Source organism: Platichthys flesus, chromosome 16, assembly GCF_949316205.1.
Source record: "Platichthys flesus chromosome 16, fPlaFle2.1, whole genome shotgun sequence".
In the NCBI taxonomy this organism is placed as follows: domain Eukaryota; kingdom Metazoa; phylum Chordata; class Actinopteri; order Pleuronectiformes; family Pleuronectidae; genus Platichthys; species Platichthys flesus.
This window is the reverse complement of record NC_084960.1, coordinates 13,498,365-13,518,059: the sequence shown is the minus strand read 5'-3', so window position 1 is coordinate 13,518,059 and position 19,695 is coordinate 13,498,365. Positions and strand designations below refer to the sequence as shown.

Genomic DNA, 19,695 nt, shown 5'->3' with positions numbered 1-19,695 from the left:
CGCTCTCTGATGCCTTCTCTCCTTCCTCTCTACACACCCTTCTGTCATCATCTGATCTTCTGCTCTAGAAACGGGAGATGATTTATCGCGCTGCACTATTAAGCCGTATGTGTGTGTGTGTTGTGTGCGTGGTGTGTGTTATCTGCATGTCCACAAGGCATTTCTTTCAGGGGTGTGGTCTGTTTTGTTCATTCGTCTCTCATCTTTTTGGGCATGTTTGGCTGCGTCACCTTGGCCAAAATTAATAACAATGCCAATTATACAGGATTAGGGCCCATCTCCTTCAGAATAAGGGTGTTTCTGCTGCTCATTGGTGGGTCAGAAAAAGTTCGAGGACTCCCAGTCTCAACACTGAGGACGACGTGAAGGCTAGAGGAAGTACAGGGTCACTCCCTAACAAACACAGACATGAAAGTGTGAAAGTCAACACACGTTTATGTAGCTGAAAGAGTCGCCTCTTGTTTATAGATCATATTTATACATAGAGGCCATGGATTATACATAAAGATGGATGACACGTTTCACCTCCTCACATTGTGAATAAAGAAAGCTAACACATCCCGGATAATAGTGCCTCCATCTTGCACTTTTGACGTCATTTGGCATTTATGAGCCGCAGTAGTGAGGTCCAGACAATACATCTGCTCCACCAATAGCATGTCAGACTCAGGTGTCAAACATGATCTTGACTAGAGCTACCTAAACGACAGAAGTCATCTTTGAGAAAAAAAGATGTATTTAATTTATGTTCTTTGTCTTTTTGAGCTGACTCTCCTTCTAAAAGCATGATGGAGCTTGGTTTTTTGTTATGTGTCCTTGAGTCTTGTTCTGAACTCTATGTGATACCTTTAGTGTGTAACATACAAAACCTGTGAGGAAGCAGATCAGTGCAAAAACATATATTAACGCCACAGCTATAACACATTCAAGCAATCAAACCTCTCATATGACAAATCAAGTGGACGGCAAAAAAAAAACGTGTCGCAAGTCTTCTGAAGGTGTTTCCCAGAGAGACGGATATATTGAGATAAGTAGAAAAAGAAATTGCATCTGGACTCGATTTTCTGTTTTCACAATAATAAACAACACAATTACTGAACAAGGCAGATTTTTTTTGATGATGTAAATCGGCTCTCATCTGTGCATCTGTAAAATAACGACCCACCAGCACTCCCTGCTCTGCTGGAGTTTTTTTTATTTACTTTTTTGCAGTGGCATTGAAAGATTGCAAGCGTTGCCACAGTTTTTCTTTCTTGACAGGATGAAATATAGCCAACATTAGCAGGTATAAAAGAACCATCACAACCAAAAAATACTTGAAGTTCTTCTTTTGTTAGGTTTTTGTTTGCTAAATCAACTCTTTTTGCTTCAGCCTGGTGGTGACTAAAACTTCATCTGCATCCAACCACCTTCCTTTGAAAATGAATGTATAACAAAGAGAGTAAGCTGCCGGTTTAAACAGCAAATTTTTATTACCACCTATTGTGAGACATTAAACGAGTCAGGAAAAGGCCATGAACTGAATAAATCAGCAACCGAGCTCACATCGTCACCCAAACATCTGGATCCTTTCTCTACCCTGAGATCCGCCAGGAAGCTTCTCCACATATTATTCTACGGATGACAGAGTGAAATATCTTAATCACAGGCACATTCATCTTTTCGGCAGACTGGCTTCAGCACATGTCTACGCCAGAAGGAAATAGAGGAGAGGAAGAGGAAGAGGAAAGAGGAAGGTCGGGAGACAGGATAGAGAGAGGGAAAAAAAAGAGCCTGGGCCGACTGTCAGTTCAGTGAAGCAGAGAGGGAGGGCAACGCTCGCCGACATGGAGACGATTCGCTGGGAGAAACAGACACACACACGTACACATGCATGCACACACACAAAAATACACTTTAAAGGAAAAACATGTTATTTTCTTCATTGATTGAGTCTTTAAACCGACGGACATCCATACGAGAGACAGACGTCTTGTACGGTACATATGTGGGCCGATGTAAACACAGATGCACCAAAGCACGTATTCATGTTTCCAAAACACAAGCTACAGACTCTGCAGCATTAAAAATTTAAAAATATTCAGACATCCAGGATGCACACGCACACGCAAACATGCACACATGCACACACACACACCCAGCAGCAAAGCTGTGGTGAAGCTGAGGACACAGCAGGGCTGGCTGCCTGAGGGAGTCAGCAGAAGGTGAGCAGAGATAAGGCTGTGTGATTGTGACTGCATGTCAGAGAGAATCTGCACACCACAAATTTCAGCACAACACAACACAGCACTGCACAACACAACACGGCACACAAACACACACCCACAAAACTTTCATGTATATGGTCCACAACACCTGCAGCAGTGAACCATAACAGGGAATTTAGACGACGCATGCTGTGTTGCATATAAAACAAGTTTCTGCTCTATTACAGAATTGATGAGGTTTTTTTCATGCTCGCTGGTCCTTCACCCTGAAACCACCAGACCCACCTCAGAGAGCTGCTGATGACAACGTCTGAATGATCAAACAGCATCACCTCGTGTTTTCTGTTGCACTTGAACATGCAGCAGAGCGGACTACAGCTGGCAGCAACCTGACCGCTGACATGCACGTGGGTTGTTCTCCGTTGTTGCGCCAAAAGGAGAAATAACTGACCAGTTCTCTGTCTGTATTCAGTTTGTTATTCAAAGATCCAGCAGGAAGAAGAGACTAACAAAAACCAAGCAGCCTGCCATCTGCCTGCCACTGTACATCTGTTTTAACAAGGGGGCCCTTAACTCTGACACAATAATATATTTCAATAATATTGTTAAACAATAATATTGTTATAATCATATAAAGTATCATTCAGAATTCATGCGATCTTAAGATGTAGAGTATGATTTAAATTATTTCTGTCAGTAATTCATTCAAGTTAAATTGGAGCTTCGACTAACTTGGCTTCTTCAAAGGTCAGATTTTTTGAGTCACTTCTGCTGAAAGGATGTTTTCAGATAACAGGTGATGACCACTTATAAATAAGGCTGTGCCTCAAATTTCTAGCAAGTCATGACTCAATAGGTTTTGGTGGAAAGTGTCAAATTGTTATTTTCAGCAAAAAAGGCTATAACGATTTGAGGGCACAGACATGGTATGAATGAACTGCAGGAACCGAATCAGTTGTGTTAAAAAACACAACCAAAAGTTTAAAGACCAGTACAAATATATATATATTTCATCACATATAAAATTTACTAAATAAATGTTGTGCTATAGAAGATCAAGAGAACGCTGTTGTAGTGGTTTTTACGGACTCTCCTCCTTTGACAACAATGGAATGAATGATAACAACAGAATATCTCTCAGCTCCACCTGACGAGATGTCTCTGCAACAGATTGACAATGGTTTCAATAAAAACAACAACAACAGCAAAAACATAACCTATATTTTCTTGGATAATTTAGAGACGGCTGCTGAAATGTAGTATATAAAGGTTATTGTATGAGGAACTGTTCCATGTTCTGTTGCTATACACAAAGAAAGACAAGCAAAAGGAAAACACATATGCACACACGGAAGAAGACAGTCATATAACACTTTTTGCATATAAACATCCCAGCAAAATGTCGGGCCTATAGTGCTTTGTGTATAAATAGTAAAAAGACCTTTTAGCTCAGTACGTGTCAGTCTTATGTGCTGATCTCAGGCCTGGAGATAAATGGGAAATTTTACAGTGGAAAGTTTTCTGTCAACGTTGGCATTTTCAGAACTTATTCCACACGTTTTTACTGCCCACATAGAGAAAAGCAACCAAATTGTCTTTTTTCCCCCCTGCTCTCTACAAAAATGCATCATTTACACTTCAGACAAACTCAAGCAGATGATGCACTCCTCTTCCCTATGGTCACTACATTTCTGCTTCACAAGAGCCATGTGTTCTCTTTGTTTGTTTCTCTGTGTGCGTTGTCTGATGAAGCAAAACAATAGTAATTTGATCAATTGTCATCACTGCTGCATGACAAAGTAGGCACTAAACACAACTCCATTATCAAATACATATTTCATACTCATGCTTCAGACAAAACTAAACAAATAACGAACTTGGATTAATCACATGAAGATTCAAAGGAGTCAGATGACGGCCTCCTAACAATGCTGGCAAAGCTACTAGATGTTGTCTTTGTTTGTAAAAAGTCAGATGATGATGGTCCATTTACTGTATTTAAACAGCACTTCTCTTTTCACACCTGAAAGTCTGAAACAAGCTTCATATCTTTGTATCCTTTCTCACATTTGATCTGTTAGTTTTGGTTTCACGTTGTAATTTCAGGGTCAAGCTAAAGACTTTTTAATGACATGCGTCCTGTTGTCATCACTTACTTGGGCTGATGTCTGTTTATACTGGATATTAATTGTTTCCTTGCAGGCACGATAATATCATCATGGTATTACCATCTGCAAAATGAATCCTCGTAGCTTAAACATTACATCATCGTAGGTGAAGACACAGTAATCCTGCGAGCGCCTTCCAATTATTTTGTCTTTGTTTTACGCCTAATGCCATCTCAAAACCCTGCAATTGGTCTGAAAGTCCACCTATCAAGAATAAATAAATAAAGTTTACTCACTGCAAATCAAACAAACCATGGTTCAGTTTGATTGGTCTGGACTGTGGTTCAGACTGTTACCAGCAACTATTTATATATATAATCCATTAAGCTGTCAGTCTTTCATTTTTATGTATCGATAATGAATCGGTTAAAAAGACTGAAGCTACATTGTATCCTTTCTAGCAGTTTATTACAAAAATCAACTTCCACGGCTTCTTTCACAACGCTCTTTCTATACGTACGTTGTAATACAGACATATCTGTAACATAATTATACCTATTGTATGAGTTAGACAATTTAATACAATTTAATTTTGACTGGTCACAATTCAAGTTCAAGATATTTTTACCTCACCTAAAATCAAGATTCCTTAAATTGAGTTTAAACTAGTCAGAATGATGTTGTAGATATCATGAGCTTGAGTAAGTTACATGAGTTAACCAGCACTGAACTGAAGTGAGTGATAACTGGAGTCTCCACATGTAAGCAATACACCGTGATATTGAACATAGTATAATGCTAAACAGTAATATTGGACATGAAAAAGCAAGTACTACTGGTAAAGATGTTTGTACTTCTGAAATAAATTGTCAGTGAAATTTTGGAGAGGCGCTGGAGGACTGCAGGTATTTGCAAATGTACCAAGAGCCTGATGTGAGTCGCCCTCAATCAAATAATCCCAGTTTGATTTAAACACAAGACAGATTATTGTGACTAAAACCTAATGGAGAGTAAATAAACAAAGCCGACGCTTAACTGATGCCAAGCGAATGATGATGTGTGATTCTAAGAAAACTGAATTACGGGGCACTCACGTAGTGCGATGAAACATTTCCTACAACCACGTCTGACACCAGCAATGTGTCACCCGTCGCCCACTTTCACAGAGCGACTAATTAATCACAATCCTTGGCTTTACGCTCCTCACACTCATTACGCCAGACCAAACGCAACCACACACAATGTATAATCAAATCTAAACTCACACAAAACACAGCTCTTCTCATCTTTTCATGTCACTACAGATTGAGGTGAGCATAGATGGAAAACACAATGATCTTAATTTTGTTTTGACAAGTACAAATCATCATTATCTCATTTACTTTCCTCAAGACAAATCATGTGCTGAGAAGAATCCTGCTTTTTCCAACTCAAGTTCATTTCAAAGAGTAAACCCTGTACATCCTCTACAGAGGTGGCTGCTTTGGATTGGTGCAGCCAGTAATAGATTATTACTGGTGAAAGGAAACATTACAGATTCAAGCCTCGCAACACTGGCGAGTAGATTTGAGAATTTATTACAGACTTTTAAAGCTTTACACAACTAGGCCCCTGTGTATATCAATGATTTACTTACTTCCTATGAGATCAGCTGACATTCCTCTGGTATTTCCCAGAGCCTGATTGGTGAATAGAGGCCACCATGCTTTGCTTGCTGATGTTTTATTGTTGTTGTATTCTCTTGTAGAGCACTACATACTGTAACTTGAAAATTCATCAGAATTAGCAAATTTTAGTATTTAATGTACTTGGTGGCATTTTTATCTACTAGAACATTATTAGAAATAGAATAAATACTGCAAGAATAAACATACTCTTGTTCAATGATGTTTGAGCGGTCATGTTGGAGCGGTTGCTCTTTAAGGGTCTTGGTCAAGGATACCTAGAATTTGCATATACTCCCATAGCTCTCTTAAAAATTACTCTCATTAACAAGCCTCGTTCTTTGAGCATCAGTCCACCTTAGAAATATATTTCCAGGACATGACATCGAACACAATGACCAGATTATTCCTCTTCCTTTGAGAAATTAAATATGCAGATGTGAGAAAATACCAGTTTTAAATGTTGGCAGGAGGAATGCCAAAGAACACAGACACACCCATTTAAATGCAGACTTTGGAACAAACTGTATCCGGACAAATTAGCTACGAGTCCCTGCTGGCTGTTGACAGTGGGGCAGGTAGAGGCCACGGGATTGGTTAATTCAGTCAGAAGCCTTGCAGCCTCCAAAACCTGTTTGACTCAGACACGGTCTCCTTTTTTCTCAGTTTGGAAAACAGATTGAGCAGCCACCTAATGTGACCCCTCAGCCTTCAGGCGACCTATCCCTACTAAAGATCCACTCACATGACAGTTAACAACCTGAAATGGTGTTTCAAAGTATTTTTTTATTTCTATATCCATGCCTTTGGAGGGGTGTTGGATCTTGTTGTATCACAGGGAGCTTTTCTTGTGTTTTGTTTGGTGTGCATCCTTTTGGCAAGGCTGAAGAAAGAGAGAGGGCAGGAGGCTGAGCGGCTCAAATGCAACTGAGAGAATGATTCCCTTGCAGTAGAGTCCTAATCGAGGCTGTGACTGGAATGACAAATGTCCAAACGCACTCCATAGCAGCCTCACTTCCAGGAGTACAACCATCTCACACAACCGGCACTTAATTAGCGTCTCATTTTCTGACTTGGTTCAGTTTGGTTCCACAGTGTGTGTGTGTGTCCTCAACCCAAGGCTCTCACTGAACACATTTCAGCAAATAGAATCCAATTTGTTTAACTTCTATTGAGTACAAGTCTTGGGGAATTGGCACACGGAGGCTGGTGACAGTGTGCTGTGAACAGTGTGTGGGATTCCGGTAATCTGCACGGCCCTATTGTGCTACACAGTGTTACCAGTCCAGCCGCAGAGCACTTTATCCAATGTTCCGGGTAAACATCTAATTTTGAAAACAATGAACAAACAAGCGGTCGGTCAAACAGCGCTCGGGGCCTACCTGTGGTGCTTGGCGTCTTGCCATTGCTGATCTGCTTGAGTCTCTTCTGGTGGGATTTGCCATTGTAGTGAATTTGGGCCTGTGCGGCTGAGTTGAGCTGGATGTTGCAGACCTCACACAGCGTGTAGCTGCGCTGCTTCCTCTCCCTTTTGGGTCTGCAGAGTGCAGCAGGCAGGGCGCCCCCCGGTGAGTGCTCGTCCGGTACTGCACCCTCGTCCTGGGTTTCAAAGCAAGGCTCCAAGTCCATCTGACCTCCCAGTGCTGCACCGAACCCCCTCCTGTCCAGGTCGGTGTTCGGCAGGGCTGATGTACTGAACGGACGTTTCATACCTGTGATAGAAGAAGTGGAGGAGGACAAAAAAAAATCATGAGGCAGCTATAGAGAGAAAGATACAACATACTGGGCAGGAGGACAGATCTATATTTCTATATAGTACAGGTTTATTTTACATCTAAGGCGTCAAACCACAAGTTTTCTCTAGAGTATACATCAGATGCTCTCTCCCTTTTCAAGGCACCCCTGCATTAGCATGTGCAACTCAGGGAGAAACAGGAGTGAGGCCATGTTTACTGATGGAGGAATTGTTTTCCCCCAACTTGGTCTGACCTGACTCACCCGGCATACAAAGCCGCCCTGTTAAAACTTGATAGCCACCGGGGACACACTGGCAAAAATACCCCTGCCTGATTCAAAAAGCTTTGTAGAGGAGCTGGCGGTCTCATGCAAGTCGGGCTTGTCATCGCCCCTCCGAACACAGTGCCACCTCCTGCACGTGCACATGAAGACATCAGAAGTAGACAGCGCTGGGCACCACTGCATACATGTTCCCCACTGCACCAAGTTCCGCCCAAGTGGTGGTGGTCCTGGGGTGTGATCACGCGCCACTTGGGGGAGACAGAGGGCTGCAGTGCTGCTCTCTGAGGACCAGTGAGGCCCCTCTGTCAAGCCCCTTCACTTCACTCCATGCTCGCTCCTGCAGTAGCAGCAGTAGCCGTGCAGCCTCTGTGTACAGCCCAGGAGTATGTTACACGTGAAGCAGCCATAAGCAAGCAAACATAAAAGTTCAAAGTAGAATAGCTAAAATACAGAAACACCTGAGTAGCAGCAGCTGCATTGGATATAAGGTATCAGCGCTCAAGCTGGAACGCCTCTCTCTTCCATCATGTCTGCACAACTATAAAGACCTAAGTGATGGATATGATGGGGGTCAGCAGGGAGCAAACACATTTCTGTCAAATGAGGCTGCAGCTGGAGCACCTCAGGTTTTCCAGCAGAGCTCATGTGGTGTGAGGAGGAAGCCTTCGCGGGACGGACCTCGGCACAAAGAGGAGCTGTTTGTTTCCTATTCAGCTACTGTCTCTGTAAATAAATGAAAAGTCGGGTCCGCAGTGGCACTGTGAAGGTTGGAGACATCAGCATTGGAAGAGAGATACAAAAGTCTTTGAAATACACCCAGCTGTGCATTTCTGCGGCTGGCTCATCGCCTCCGCCTCCAGTTATTTACGTAAATACTGAAGCCACACACACGCACATAGAGAGAGAGAGAGAGAGACCAAAATGAAGTGAAGTGGAGTCTGTGATGCATACATACCTACATGCATGAAAATACTCTCTGTCCTACACACACACACACACACACACACACACACAGTTAAAAAACACATTAGGGCTAGCAGCCTCTATGAAAGCTGCTATTCATGTTGCCAATCTGGGAGCACTCAAGAGGCTCCATCAGATGTTTTCTCGAAAGCTGCGAGCAACACTGCTCTCTGGCACCGAATGAAAAAAAATCTCTGTGGTCCTCGACCACGCAGCGTCGGCGCACGCCCGCCAAACGACTCAGATACGCACCCCAAATTAGAATCGTTGTAAAAACAAACTCCTGATTGAAGACCTACAGAATGCAACATACAGAGCAGCCCTCACAACCCTCTGTAATGAAGAGTCGGTTGCTTATAGAACACACAACTACCCCAACCTTATTCATGTTTTTGGAGATAACACGTTTGTCCAGTATTTGACCTGCAAAAGTGGGTCTTGACCTCTTGTTGGCAATTTTGTGATAAGGGTAAGCTTTCTGCAGAGTAGGCATCACCACTAAAATAGCAGCCAGCCTGGCACAGACGACCAGCAACAGACCTGACAACATTTAACTCCAGATGTTATTGTAGTTTTTTGTGAAATTTAAATAAATAGAGCTTACCTTAGTGGGCAACCTATATAAAGCAACATGACACTAATCTGGGCAGATGCTATATCATCGTTATTCTGATTGTGAGCTTGTTTATCACAGGGGAACTTTGTCAAACTGGTGAGTGCAAATATGGTTTCCATTTATATTAAATTAGGCAAATTTGGACATTTTTTAAGACTGGATGTGAATTACATTTAATCCGATTTTTGAAAGATTATTTAGGAATAATGTTAACAAAAAATCCAGGGTCTTTCTCTATAGGTGCTCTCTAATAGGGCTCTAAAAAAAGTTGCAGCAGTGTTGTTGGACAGAGAAAGAACTTGATATCCTGTCTGATGCTGTTTCCATAAACCAACACCCTGAATGTCCTGCACTTTAGGTGCCTGGAGTGAATGAACAAGCTACTTGTAACTATAGTGGCCATGAATCCCCCTGCTGGTTGAAAGCTCACCAGGACAAAAGGTGTTGATAGCTTTCACCTGCAGGTATCTGAGTGTGTTTGTGCTGAATGTCCTGCAGAGACTTTCAAGACTCTTTCAGCTCTTGGTAGAAGCTGGGCGAGACAAGAGCCCATGCTGTGTGTCCTCACAGAGATCTGTGGGATGACTCGGGCCGGGACATAGTCAGGGGGTAACCCCTGGGGGGAGGAGAGGGAGGGAGGGCGGGAGGCTCTGCCAGCCTTGCCATGTCGACTGTTTCTGCTGTCTCATGTGGCCTTATCTCCCACCACCCACCCACGCCTGCACTGCACAACCTCCTCCCCTCATGGGAACCATCAATCACTGCTGAGATCTTGCTGGAAGACCCCGGCACACTGAGCTTTGTGGCTCAGCAATAAAAACTCTATTTATGATCTTGTGCCTCCTGCTCACTGATCCTGAAATACTACAGAACTGTCCCCAAGTTCAAACCAGCTCCAACCACCGGCCCACCTTGAAGAAGCCTTCCCCACCCATCCACTGTGGCCCCACGGTTGGCATGAGGGCGTCGTTCTTCCTGGTACGACCAGAAATTGGATTCCAGATGGACCAGTACAAACACTGCAAGCATGTTAGCAGCCCCTACATCATGCTGATGAGGTAGGGTGGGCACTGGCAGGTGCACAAACATCACATGACCACATATTATACAGATACTTCAGCACATGTGTGGACTGTTCACACACACGCAGCCATGTGTGCAGCTACAAGCACGAGCTGCCTCTGATTCTGTAAACAAGGAGTACGCGATTCTGCAAACATGCACCAGTAAACAGAAGCATTCTGACTGGACTAAATATATCCTCTGTCGCCCAGAGAACATTGACTGACCTCCGTTATGCAAACAGACACTATCAACAAATATGAAATTTAAAATAAGCTGACAAACAAAACAGGAGGCAGAACACACATACATATTAAGCACAGACTGTCGATGAATAGACAGACAAAGGGAGAAGATAGCCAGAGAAAAAACTCAACCGTTGGATGCTCAATTACCAGTTGTTAGGATTCCTTGACTTTTGAGCCGTTCTGACAGTAAGCACTGTGAGCACTATGTCGGTGGATGACGATGTTTTGTTCATGACATAATAGGGCCACTGAGATTATAATAATAAAGTCCTAATATTACACATTTTAGAAGAGTAAAGTCTTAATTTTGGGCTATGATAGATAGATGATGGATGATTGCATCTTTGGCAAATCAGCACCACATTATCATAAGAAGCATGTCTTTGAGAAGATTGTGCAAGGAAGTGTCTCTTCTAAAGACCTCTCAAAGTGCTTTACAGTACAAGTCACATTCACACATTCATATACACACTCATATAATGAAGCTCTTTTCTATCACACTATTCACACACAGCCTTCAGGGGCAATTTGGGTTTCAGAATCTAGTCTGGAGGAGCTGGGAATCGAACAACCGACCTTCTGCTTAGTGGACCACACACACCATCTCATGACCTTCTTAAATACAAAATATAGATACAAATCTCCCTTTCCATTCCGGGCTTTTATAAGTTCTGTGGGAGACAGAAAGAGCCTCATAAGTGATAGGGAGGAGGAGAGGAGGCGAGAGATGGGTGAAGGGTGCACAAAGGGCTGTGTATAATTGGCATCATCAAAGTATCATTACTGACATTACTGCTGTATTGTCATTACTGCAACTACAGAACGGGCCTGAGGTCTTTGAAGCTCCGTGTCTTTGTGTCCAGTGCATCAGGACTGATTATGGAGAGTCCAGGCTACAGTTCCCTAATGAGTGCGATTATACACAACATACCACTCTGCTTTTTAGAATAGAAGCTTCAACTTCAGCCGGTACGGTCGACTCGGGAGTCTCGGGTTCGGACAGAGTGTTTGCAGAACCCCTCACACCGAGCCCCCCACCACGGCCGAGAGTAAATAAAAAGCAGAGGCACATAAAAGTGTTTTCTCTAATCTTTGTTTGCAGCAGTTCTCTGCTGGTGCACAGGGAGGGGATTTATTCCCTCCGTGTGTTTTTGTGTGTGTGTGTGTGTGTGTGTGTTTACTTACGTGCATGTGTTTGTTTGCCCTTGTGCATGCCTGGGTGTTGTTAAAAAAACAAAAAATAGTTTTGCTTGGGGAGATACAGCCTCACACTGATTCTATCACTGAGGCGACATTGCATTAGTGTGCATGTGGGAGTGTGGGTCTCTTGCATCTGTGTGTGTGTATGGGTGTGTGCGTGTGTGTGTGTGTGTGTGTATGTGTGTGTGTGTGTGTGTAAACCTGCGCAGGTTGGTTCACATATCGGACAGAGAGTGTAGGAAGAGATAAAGGTAAAAGAACAATTTAGAGCAAAGCAGTGAAGGAGATAGAAGGTTAAAAGAGTGACTTATGATTTAAAATACCAGGCGATAGAGAGATGATCCAACAAACAAACATTCAGCATCAACACACCAACTCCACATTCAATGTCAGAGCAACAGTAAGTGCAAAGGCTTTCATGGAAAGGTTTTAAGGATTTTTTTATTTGCTTCAGTTTGGAGTAGCTGCACATTTCTGACACACAAAGAACACAACATACTGGTTATACTGGAGAGCACCAGACGAAGACAATAATTCATGAGTATTTGCTACATCCAGACAAACTCAAGTAGAGAAATGTCCAACCCATCTGAGGTCAAAGATCCTGGCATTTTTCCTGTGACAAATTATGGCACAGTAAACATATGAATTCCTCGCACGTAAAGATGAGGATGTTATTTAACAGCGTGTCCATTAAAGATGAGGAGAAATATCTGCTGATGTTAATGTGATGTCTGCATATGACCTTTTGGAAAAAATAAAAAAATTGGAGCAAATATGCATCTTGAATAGAGCCTGATTGATATGGGTATTTGGGGTTCGATGTTAAGGTGTAAAAACCTTGCTAATGACATATCTGCCAATTTAGAATATATATATATATTTTTTTTTAATTTCTAAATCCTAAGAATTTTTATTGAGGTTTAATATTTTACAGTTTGGTCATTAATGTACATTATTCTAAATCACTAAATAAAAAGAAAACACAAAGAAATATGGCATGTACACTTTGAATAAAGAAAATAAACATATTTCTTTTAAATAGGATGTAAACATGAATGTAGATCTCTTGTTTACAAATATTCCTGTGCTTGTGTTATGTACCCGACCAAGCCTAACATGAGGGCCTGAAGCCAAATACCAAGATTTACAATTTGCAAAGAAGCACACAACTACTGCAGTGAATAGGCCGACTCCATCTGGTGTGGCCCCATTCATTTTTCAACCACAAAACTGAAAAGCCCAGCCCAGCTTTTGCACAACTATTCAAACATCCGTCCGTCTCAAGAAAGCTAAAGTTAGCTTTGTACAGGAAAACAAGCCTATATTTGCCTTGTTCACATTTCGCCACAAACTCAACTGGGGGAACTGCCCAGTAAGAGTAACCACAGACACTGGGAGCAGTTCCATACAACACTAGATATATGTAGACACCGACAAGCCCAGGCTCAGCCACAGTCACAACCCACACACACACACACACACACACACATTGCACAATCGACCAACAACACACACATGAGGATAAGGGGCAGACATTTTGGATGGCAATTTGTCCAAAGGAGGTGATTTTACTATCTGCTTTGCCCGGTGCCGTCAGCCTCCTGTCACGTTTTGCCCGCTTCAGCAAAAACACCCGACACGTTATGCAGCATCTAAAACAACAGCGGCATCATCTCGACAGTAACGAGAAATATCTGGGAGACATGCGGAATTTGTCCTCAACAAAATATAAAATCCAATTAATTTCATAACGAGTGGCCGTCTTCATCCCCGGGGGCATGTGCTGGCTGAGGGTGGGGGGGTTACACAAAAACTCTGGCAGAGTGGAGCCATTGGTAGCTGGCGTACGCGGAGGTTTCCTGACGACCGGGTTCAGAAATAGCATCAGGGACATTCGCCACCTCTGGCTTAAACATTCATGGCTCAGAGAACCACTCAGAATTATGAGTCCTGCCGAGCACTGGCTTCCCCCTTCACTCACTTTTTACACTAAATCATGGCCGAAATGAGGCAGTTTGCCACCTCCAGGGAAAAGTCTTGGGGGAAGTTTTTCAATCGTTTAATTACAAATTTGTTGTGTAAGATTCAGACGGTGTTGTGTGCTTCGTCAGATGTCTGGGGAGCAGGATTAAGTCGGCGCTGACTGGACAGAGATTTTTGCAGAGAGTCGATGGATTTTCGCTCTCCGATAAGAGACTTTAATCCAGTGTAAATTTAAAAAGGCTGAAACAGGCTAAGTCAGAATGATGTGCCTCTATCATCTCATCTCCTTCTCTAAACACCAATGCAATTACTGTCTAATACGCTCCAATAGTTCTCTCCGTAGCCCACACAGCAGTGACAGAACTTTGTCATTTTCCCACACAGCTTGTGTGACAAACAGGTATTGCATGCACTCCCAAAACGGGCAGCGGAGGGGGAGCTCCAGCCAGAGGAGGATGAATAATGGAGATGTGAGGAAACAGACTGAAGAGAGGAGGAGGAGGAGGAGGAGGGATGGAAGCTGGGTGCAGGTGCAGGTTATTCACTCCGAGAACTATTTCCTAAGGAACTTCCTTCCCTGCTCGCAGATACCTGCCCCCTTCGTGTAAACATGTTGTTCTGCTTATATGTTTTTTAAATGTGGGTAGATGATTGTTAGTCCATAAATAAAAAGTAGACCACGGTGAATCAGCTTGCATCTGCGGATGGGAATAGATCCAGGCCCGTTTCTTTTCAAGGGGCGGAGAAGATGTGTGCAGCAGACACACTCTCTTACACAGCCCAATGTATAATTGAGGAATGTCTGCTGCATTTACCGCACACTATGTAGACAAGATTGACTTAAACAGATTCCTACAACTGGCAGAGAGAGAGAGAGAGAGAGAGAGAGAGAGAGAGAGAGAGAGAGAGAGAGAGAGAGAGAGAGGGGGGAGAAAGTTCAGGGCTCCTGCTGTTGTGACATTGCTACAATCATGTCGGTCTTTTCTCGCGTTACATCAGCACACAAGTCATTGCTTTGTTTAAATCTGTCACAGCACGGTTTGAAAAACTGCCAGTATGCTTTTATAGTAAAAACTTCGCTGACAGCATCAAACCTTACAGGCTTCGGATGTTTCATTTTAACAATGATCTTCAAAGTATTATTTGAATTATGTAACGTAAGACTTTTTAATGTTGACATGTACTTCACTTTGATCCAATAAAATAGATTGTGTGAAAAAAGCGGATGGGTGTAATTTGTCTATGAGAAAAAGGCTCCAGTCAGTGATGTGTGTTATGATGGATCTGCAAATGATAGAGAACAACATAGATAAACGTATATATCTTAAATATCACTCTATTGTGATCTACTGTCTGTATAACATACTGTATTATAAAAAAAATATGCAACCATTCCTTATTATAAAATTGACTTAATGATAATGGTTCCAGAACAAGGGTATTTGTGACCTTCCTGGTTAAATAAAGGATAAATAAAAATACAGTAATTAAAAATGTATAATAATGTTAAATGGATAATGCATCTTTAAGTTTCTTATTTTGTTTTTAAATGTGACCTGCACCCTGATCTGTGTAGAATGACATTTCACTTCCATGTATGCTGTGATTTGTATAATGAGAGTTATAAAAAAAACTACTAGGAACCTGCAAAAATGTACTTGAACAGGTGAGAGATCAGCAAAAACACACAGGGTCCACCTCGCTCCTCTTTCTCCTCCTTTCACATTAACACGCTGCAAACACACACATTAAACAACAACAGGCTGATACCCACAATATATTTAGCCAAATGTAAATGAAAACAACTGACTGCCAGATTCAGCCTGTCTCACGTATCCTGCGCATCCCCTCTCACTGGAACATCCTGATGATGCCAGCTTTTACAAGAACTCCTACAAGAACTTTTACAGCCGCTGCGGAGTTGTGATTACACTGGAAGGATTTGATTGCATTAGCCTCATCACTACCTGTCGTAAATGACAGGGAGGAAATTCGTTAGACACAGAGAGCCGAGTGGGTCTCCCTCACATAGACACGCTCACAAATTGCCTGCTAAACACGTGTAATTTAGATGGGGGGGAAATTTATGCACCAAGCGCCTGCAACTTAAAGCATCTGGCATCAAATGTTGAACTGGCAGGAAAAGGGAGGAAAAAAAACGGAGCATCTTAAAACAGAGAAGATAAATGAGACGGAGTAAAAACTACACACTGTACGCACATTCACACACAACATCACAGCTGCTGGAAGTGGTCTCACAGGAAACCCCAAAAGAAGAGCTCTCCCAAAAGCTGCTTCTGCTGCCGCAAAACTGCTGTTTCAGCATTTGGCAAAGAGAGTGTGATTCAGCTGCACATGTTCATCTGTGTGCATTTGTGTGTGTGTGTGTGTGTGTGTGTGTGTGTGTTGTGGTATCAAACAGTGAGTGTCCAACTCTATTATCCCGGGATCAGCTACGGTGTTGACGCTGGCATGCAAAGCTGTCCTTGCCAAAAAGTTGCCCCGGCAGCCAGCTCCGACAAGAGAGAGGATTACTTGTCGAGGAGCGAGGGCACAAGTTATTTCTGTTGCCGTGATTCTCAGAAGGACACACAAAGACGAGGAGACAAATTATATATATATATATTCAGAAGGGAAGATGAGTACAGTGAGTGACAGTTGTAACTACACTGCAAAAAATATCCCTATCTACGTACAAGCAGAAACATGTTTTGGACTCATAGTATACAACAAAAAAAGCAAAAGATGCTCAACCCTCATTCCATGATTTTATTCATTATGGAACACTGGTATTTTAAAACAAAATAAAAAGGGTGAGATTGATAAATAAATCAGAGTTCATATTGAGTCATGTTTCTGGCCACCTGTTATCTCCTTTCAGTTTTTTTCAGCTTCACCAACTCCTGATGAATTGATCTGGTGTTTTAGCCGCTTGCTGTTCAGCCACGTTCACAAGCCAGTCGCTAGGTGTGTCCGTCTACCATATGGTGCAGGCTGGTGTTGCACAGGTGGTTTTGTCAGAACCTGTTTCACTGGAAAGAGCTGCTGATGCTGCTGCTGCTGCCATTGACACAGCGCTGAAGAGACCAGGGCTGCAGGCCAGACAACCACTAGAATGAGGTAAAGGAAACAAAAAATGACCTCAGAGAGCTGATGGAAATTTAGAGTTGGGTGATGGCAATCCACAGATTTATTATAAGCAACCCTTTGTAATAGACAAATATTGGTTGGTGAAGGTTTTAGTCAAATTTTTCCATCATGGTATAAAGATCTCCTGATGTAGATAATAGGCAATGAAAAAAGATATGCATTTTAAATTGTCAAACAGTTAAACTGTCAAACAACAAGCCTTATTTACATTTATTCAACAAAAGGTTTGATAATAATATCTTAGGAATCATTGCCAATTAAAATATGGGCCAATTTATAGGTATTTAAAAATTGTTTATTACCCAATATTGTTATTGGCCGTTGGGCTGTAATTCACACAACTCTCAACACTTTCATTTCACACTCTGCCAGAGCTGGTAGGAGACTCCACAGCGACACATACTGTAGCTGAAGTGGTGTTTATTCCTCTGACATGAGTGTACATTATCACTTGAGATGATAAAAACTGAATTGTTTCGTCAAAAAAATAGGATTTCCCTCACTCACCTATTTGCCCATCGGCTTAAAATCCTCTAGATTTCAATAATTTCTATAATTCTTAGATAGTTTTTTAAACAAAGACTGTGCCTTGGACCAGATTAAGAAAAGGTATATTGTTGTAACTGTCATGCTGCCAGTTTTCCCTTTATGCAATTTTCACATAATGTAAAATGAATGGTGCTTGAAAATAAGACTTGAACTGCCTCTTTGCAGAGCATCACAGGAAGAGAGAACATCAGCTGAAAGGGGAAGATTGCTATATAAAGACTGACATGGAGAATATAATGCGGTGACGCATACAGTCCCTGCTGAGTTCATTTCAGTTGCACACAGTGTTGTATCTCAACGTGCACCTCACACAGGCGGCCATATGCAAGTCCCTGCCATTACGCAGGCACAGCTGTGTGTCACTCACTGAGGGCCTGATGTTCGCTGCACTTGTTGTCTGTGTCTCTGATTTCATCTCATCTGATAATCAAATCTAGTTTGCCTCATGTGTGTCAACGAGTTGCTAGCAAAGGGGATGTATTGGAGTTCAAGTGGGACAAACGAGGCGCTGGCTTAAGGTGATTGGTTTTAGCATGAATAAAGAAAAACTAGGAGTTGATTTATATTTAACAGTAAACACAGTCATTATACAACACAACTGACCGGTCTTTGAAATCCATTTATATGTGAGGCTTTAAAGGTCTGTTCGCAGTAACTTGAATGTAAAATAGTCATAGTGAGGTTTTCCCTAGTGTGTTTCATCTAAATACTACAAATTGATGTATTTTTTACCCTAGAATGAGACATTTATATTGAGATACTATATATTTACATTGGGAGCGGGCCCTCTCTACGGAGGCTGCAATGTTTTTTTACAGTAGCCAAGACTGGACAAACAAACCCTTTTGAGCTATACCTTTAAGTGACTGAGACCAACAACAAATTGCATTTTGTGTTTTCTTTTCCATTCTGTTTCTGCTGTATTTGCATGGCAGAGACAGAGCCCGTGCCTCTAATGTGGCACCCTCGCTGTGATTGACAAAGTCGCAGCAATCAGAGCTGGGCTGCACTCGGCTCCACAAGTGAAGGCAGAGATGAAGAGGAGCGGGAGCGAAGGTGGAGGGTGAATTGCAAAAGGCAACTCTTGTTAATCTCCACAATCCATCCCGAGTGTCCGATGAGGATCCGATTTAACCCTCCGACAGGAAGGAAACAGACGCATTCGATACTTGGAGTTTTTCCAAAAAAACCCGGAGAAGCAGAAGAAGCTCAGACAGAGCTGAGGAGCTGAAGGGAGGAGGCAAATGAATAGACACACATTCCCAGTCATAAATCAGCTTGCAATAACATCTGTGTGGTGTCTAGGGACACATGAAAGCTTTTAGTGTTTAGATACAGTCTGTTCTGGACTGTGGTTGTGCCGTGACTGGCAGAGTGGGCAACGCGAACACACACAACACAGTCAAAAACAGCGTTTTCCTTATAGTCCTCATGGTGATGTCTATAGAAATCCTGTCTGCCATTTTGCCCTAAACAAAATGACCTTTGAACTATGTCGACCAATTAAATTACCCCTGAACATTCCTCTCTGCACTGGGTCTCTCGACCGCTAACCATCACGTCCTGCCCTTCACTTGGCACGGAGCATCTGAGCGTGTTGCCAATTTGCTGTCTGCTGTGAGAAGGTCGAGGGACCGGCTAAGACTGGGGTCAGGATACGCTCATGAGGAAAAACTTTGCAGCATGTGTGTGTCTGTGTGTGTATGCGTGTAATGAAGTGATGTATCGCACTAAAAGTACCAGCCGTAAAAACAACACCTACTCACATCCACTACAACTTCCTTTCCAATCTCTGGCACATCTTCCCCCTTTTTCTATCACCTCATAAAAGACACAGAGGAACCTATTAACACTGTCAAACTAGGCTAAATCAGACACTTTTTACACTAAGAAAGTGTGTGTGTGTGTATGTGCAAGAAATTT

At 42.4% G+C, this 19,695-nt stretch overlaps 1 protein-coding gene across 1 annotated transcript in view; it reads right to left on the bottom strand.

Annotated features, from left to right (window-relative positions):
• The window catches only part of znf385c (zinc finger protein 385C), a 91,258-nt gene extending 83,569 nt beyond the window's left edge, over positions 1 to 7,689 (bottom strand). The window contains exon 1 of the mRNA XM_062407256.1: positions 7,362 to 7,689. Within this exon, the coding sequence (XP_062263240.1) occupies positions 7,362 to 7,689 (328 nt within the window). The remainder of the gene's footprint in view (positions 1 to 7,361) is intronic.
• Between the last annotated feature and the right edge of the window lie 12,006 nt (positions 7,690 to 19,695).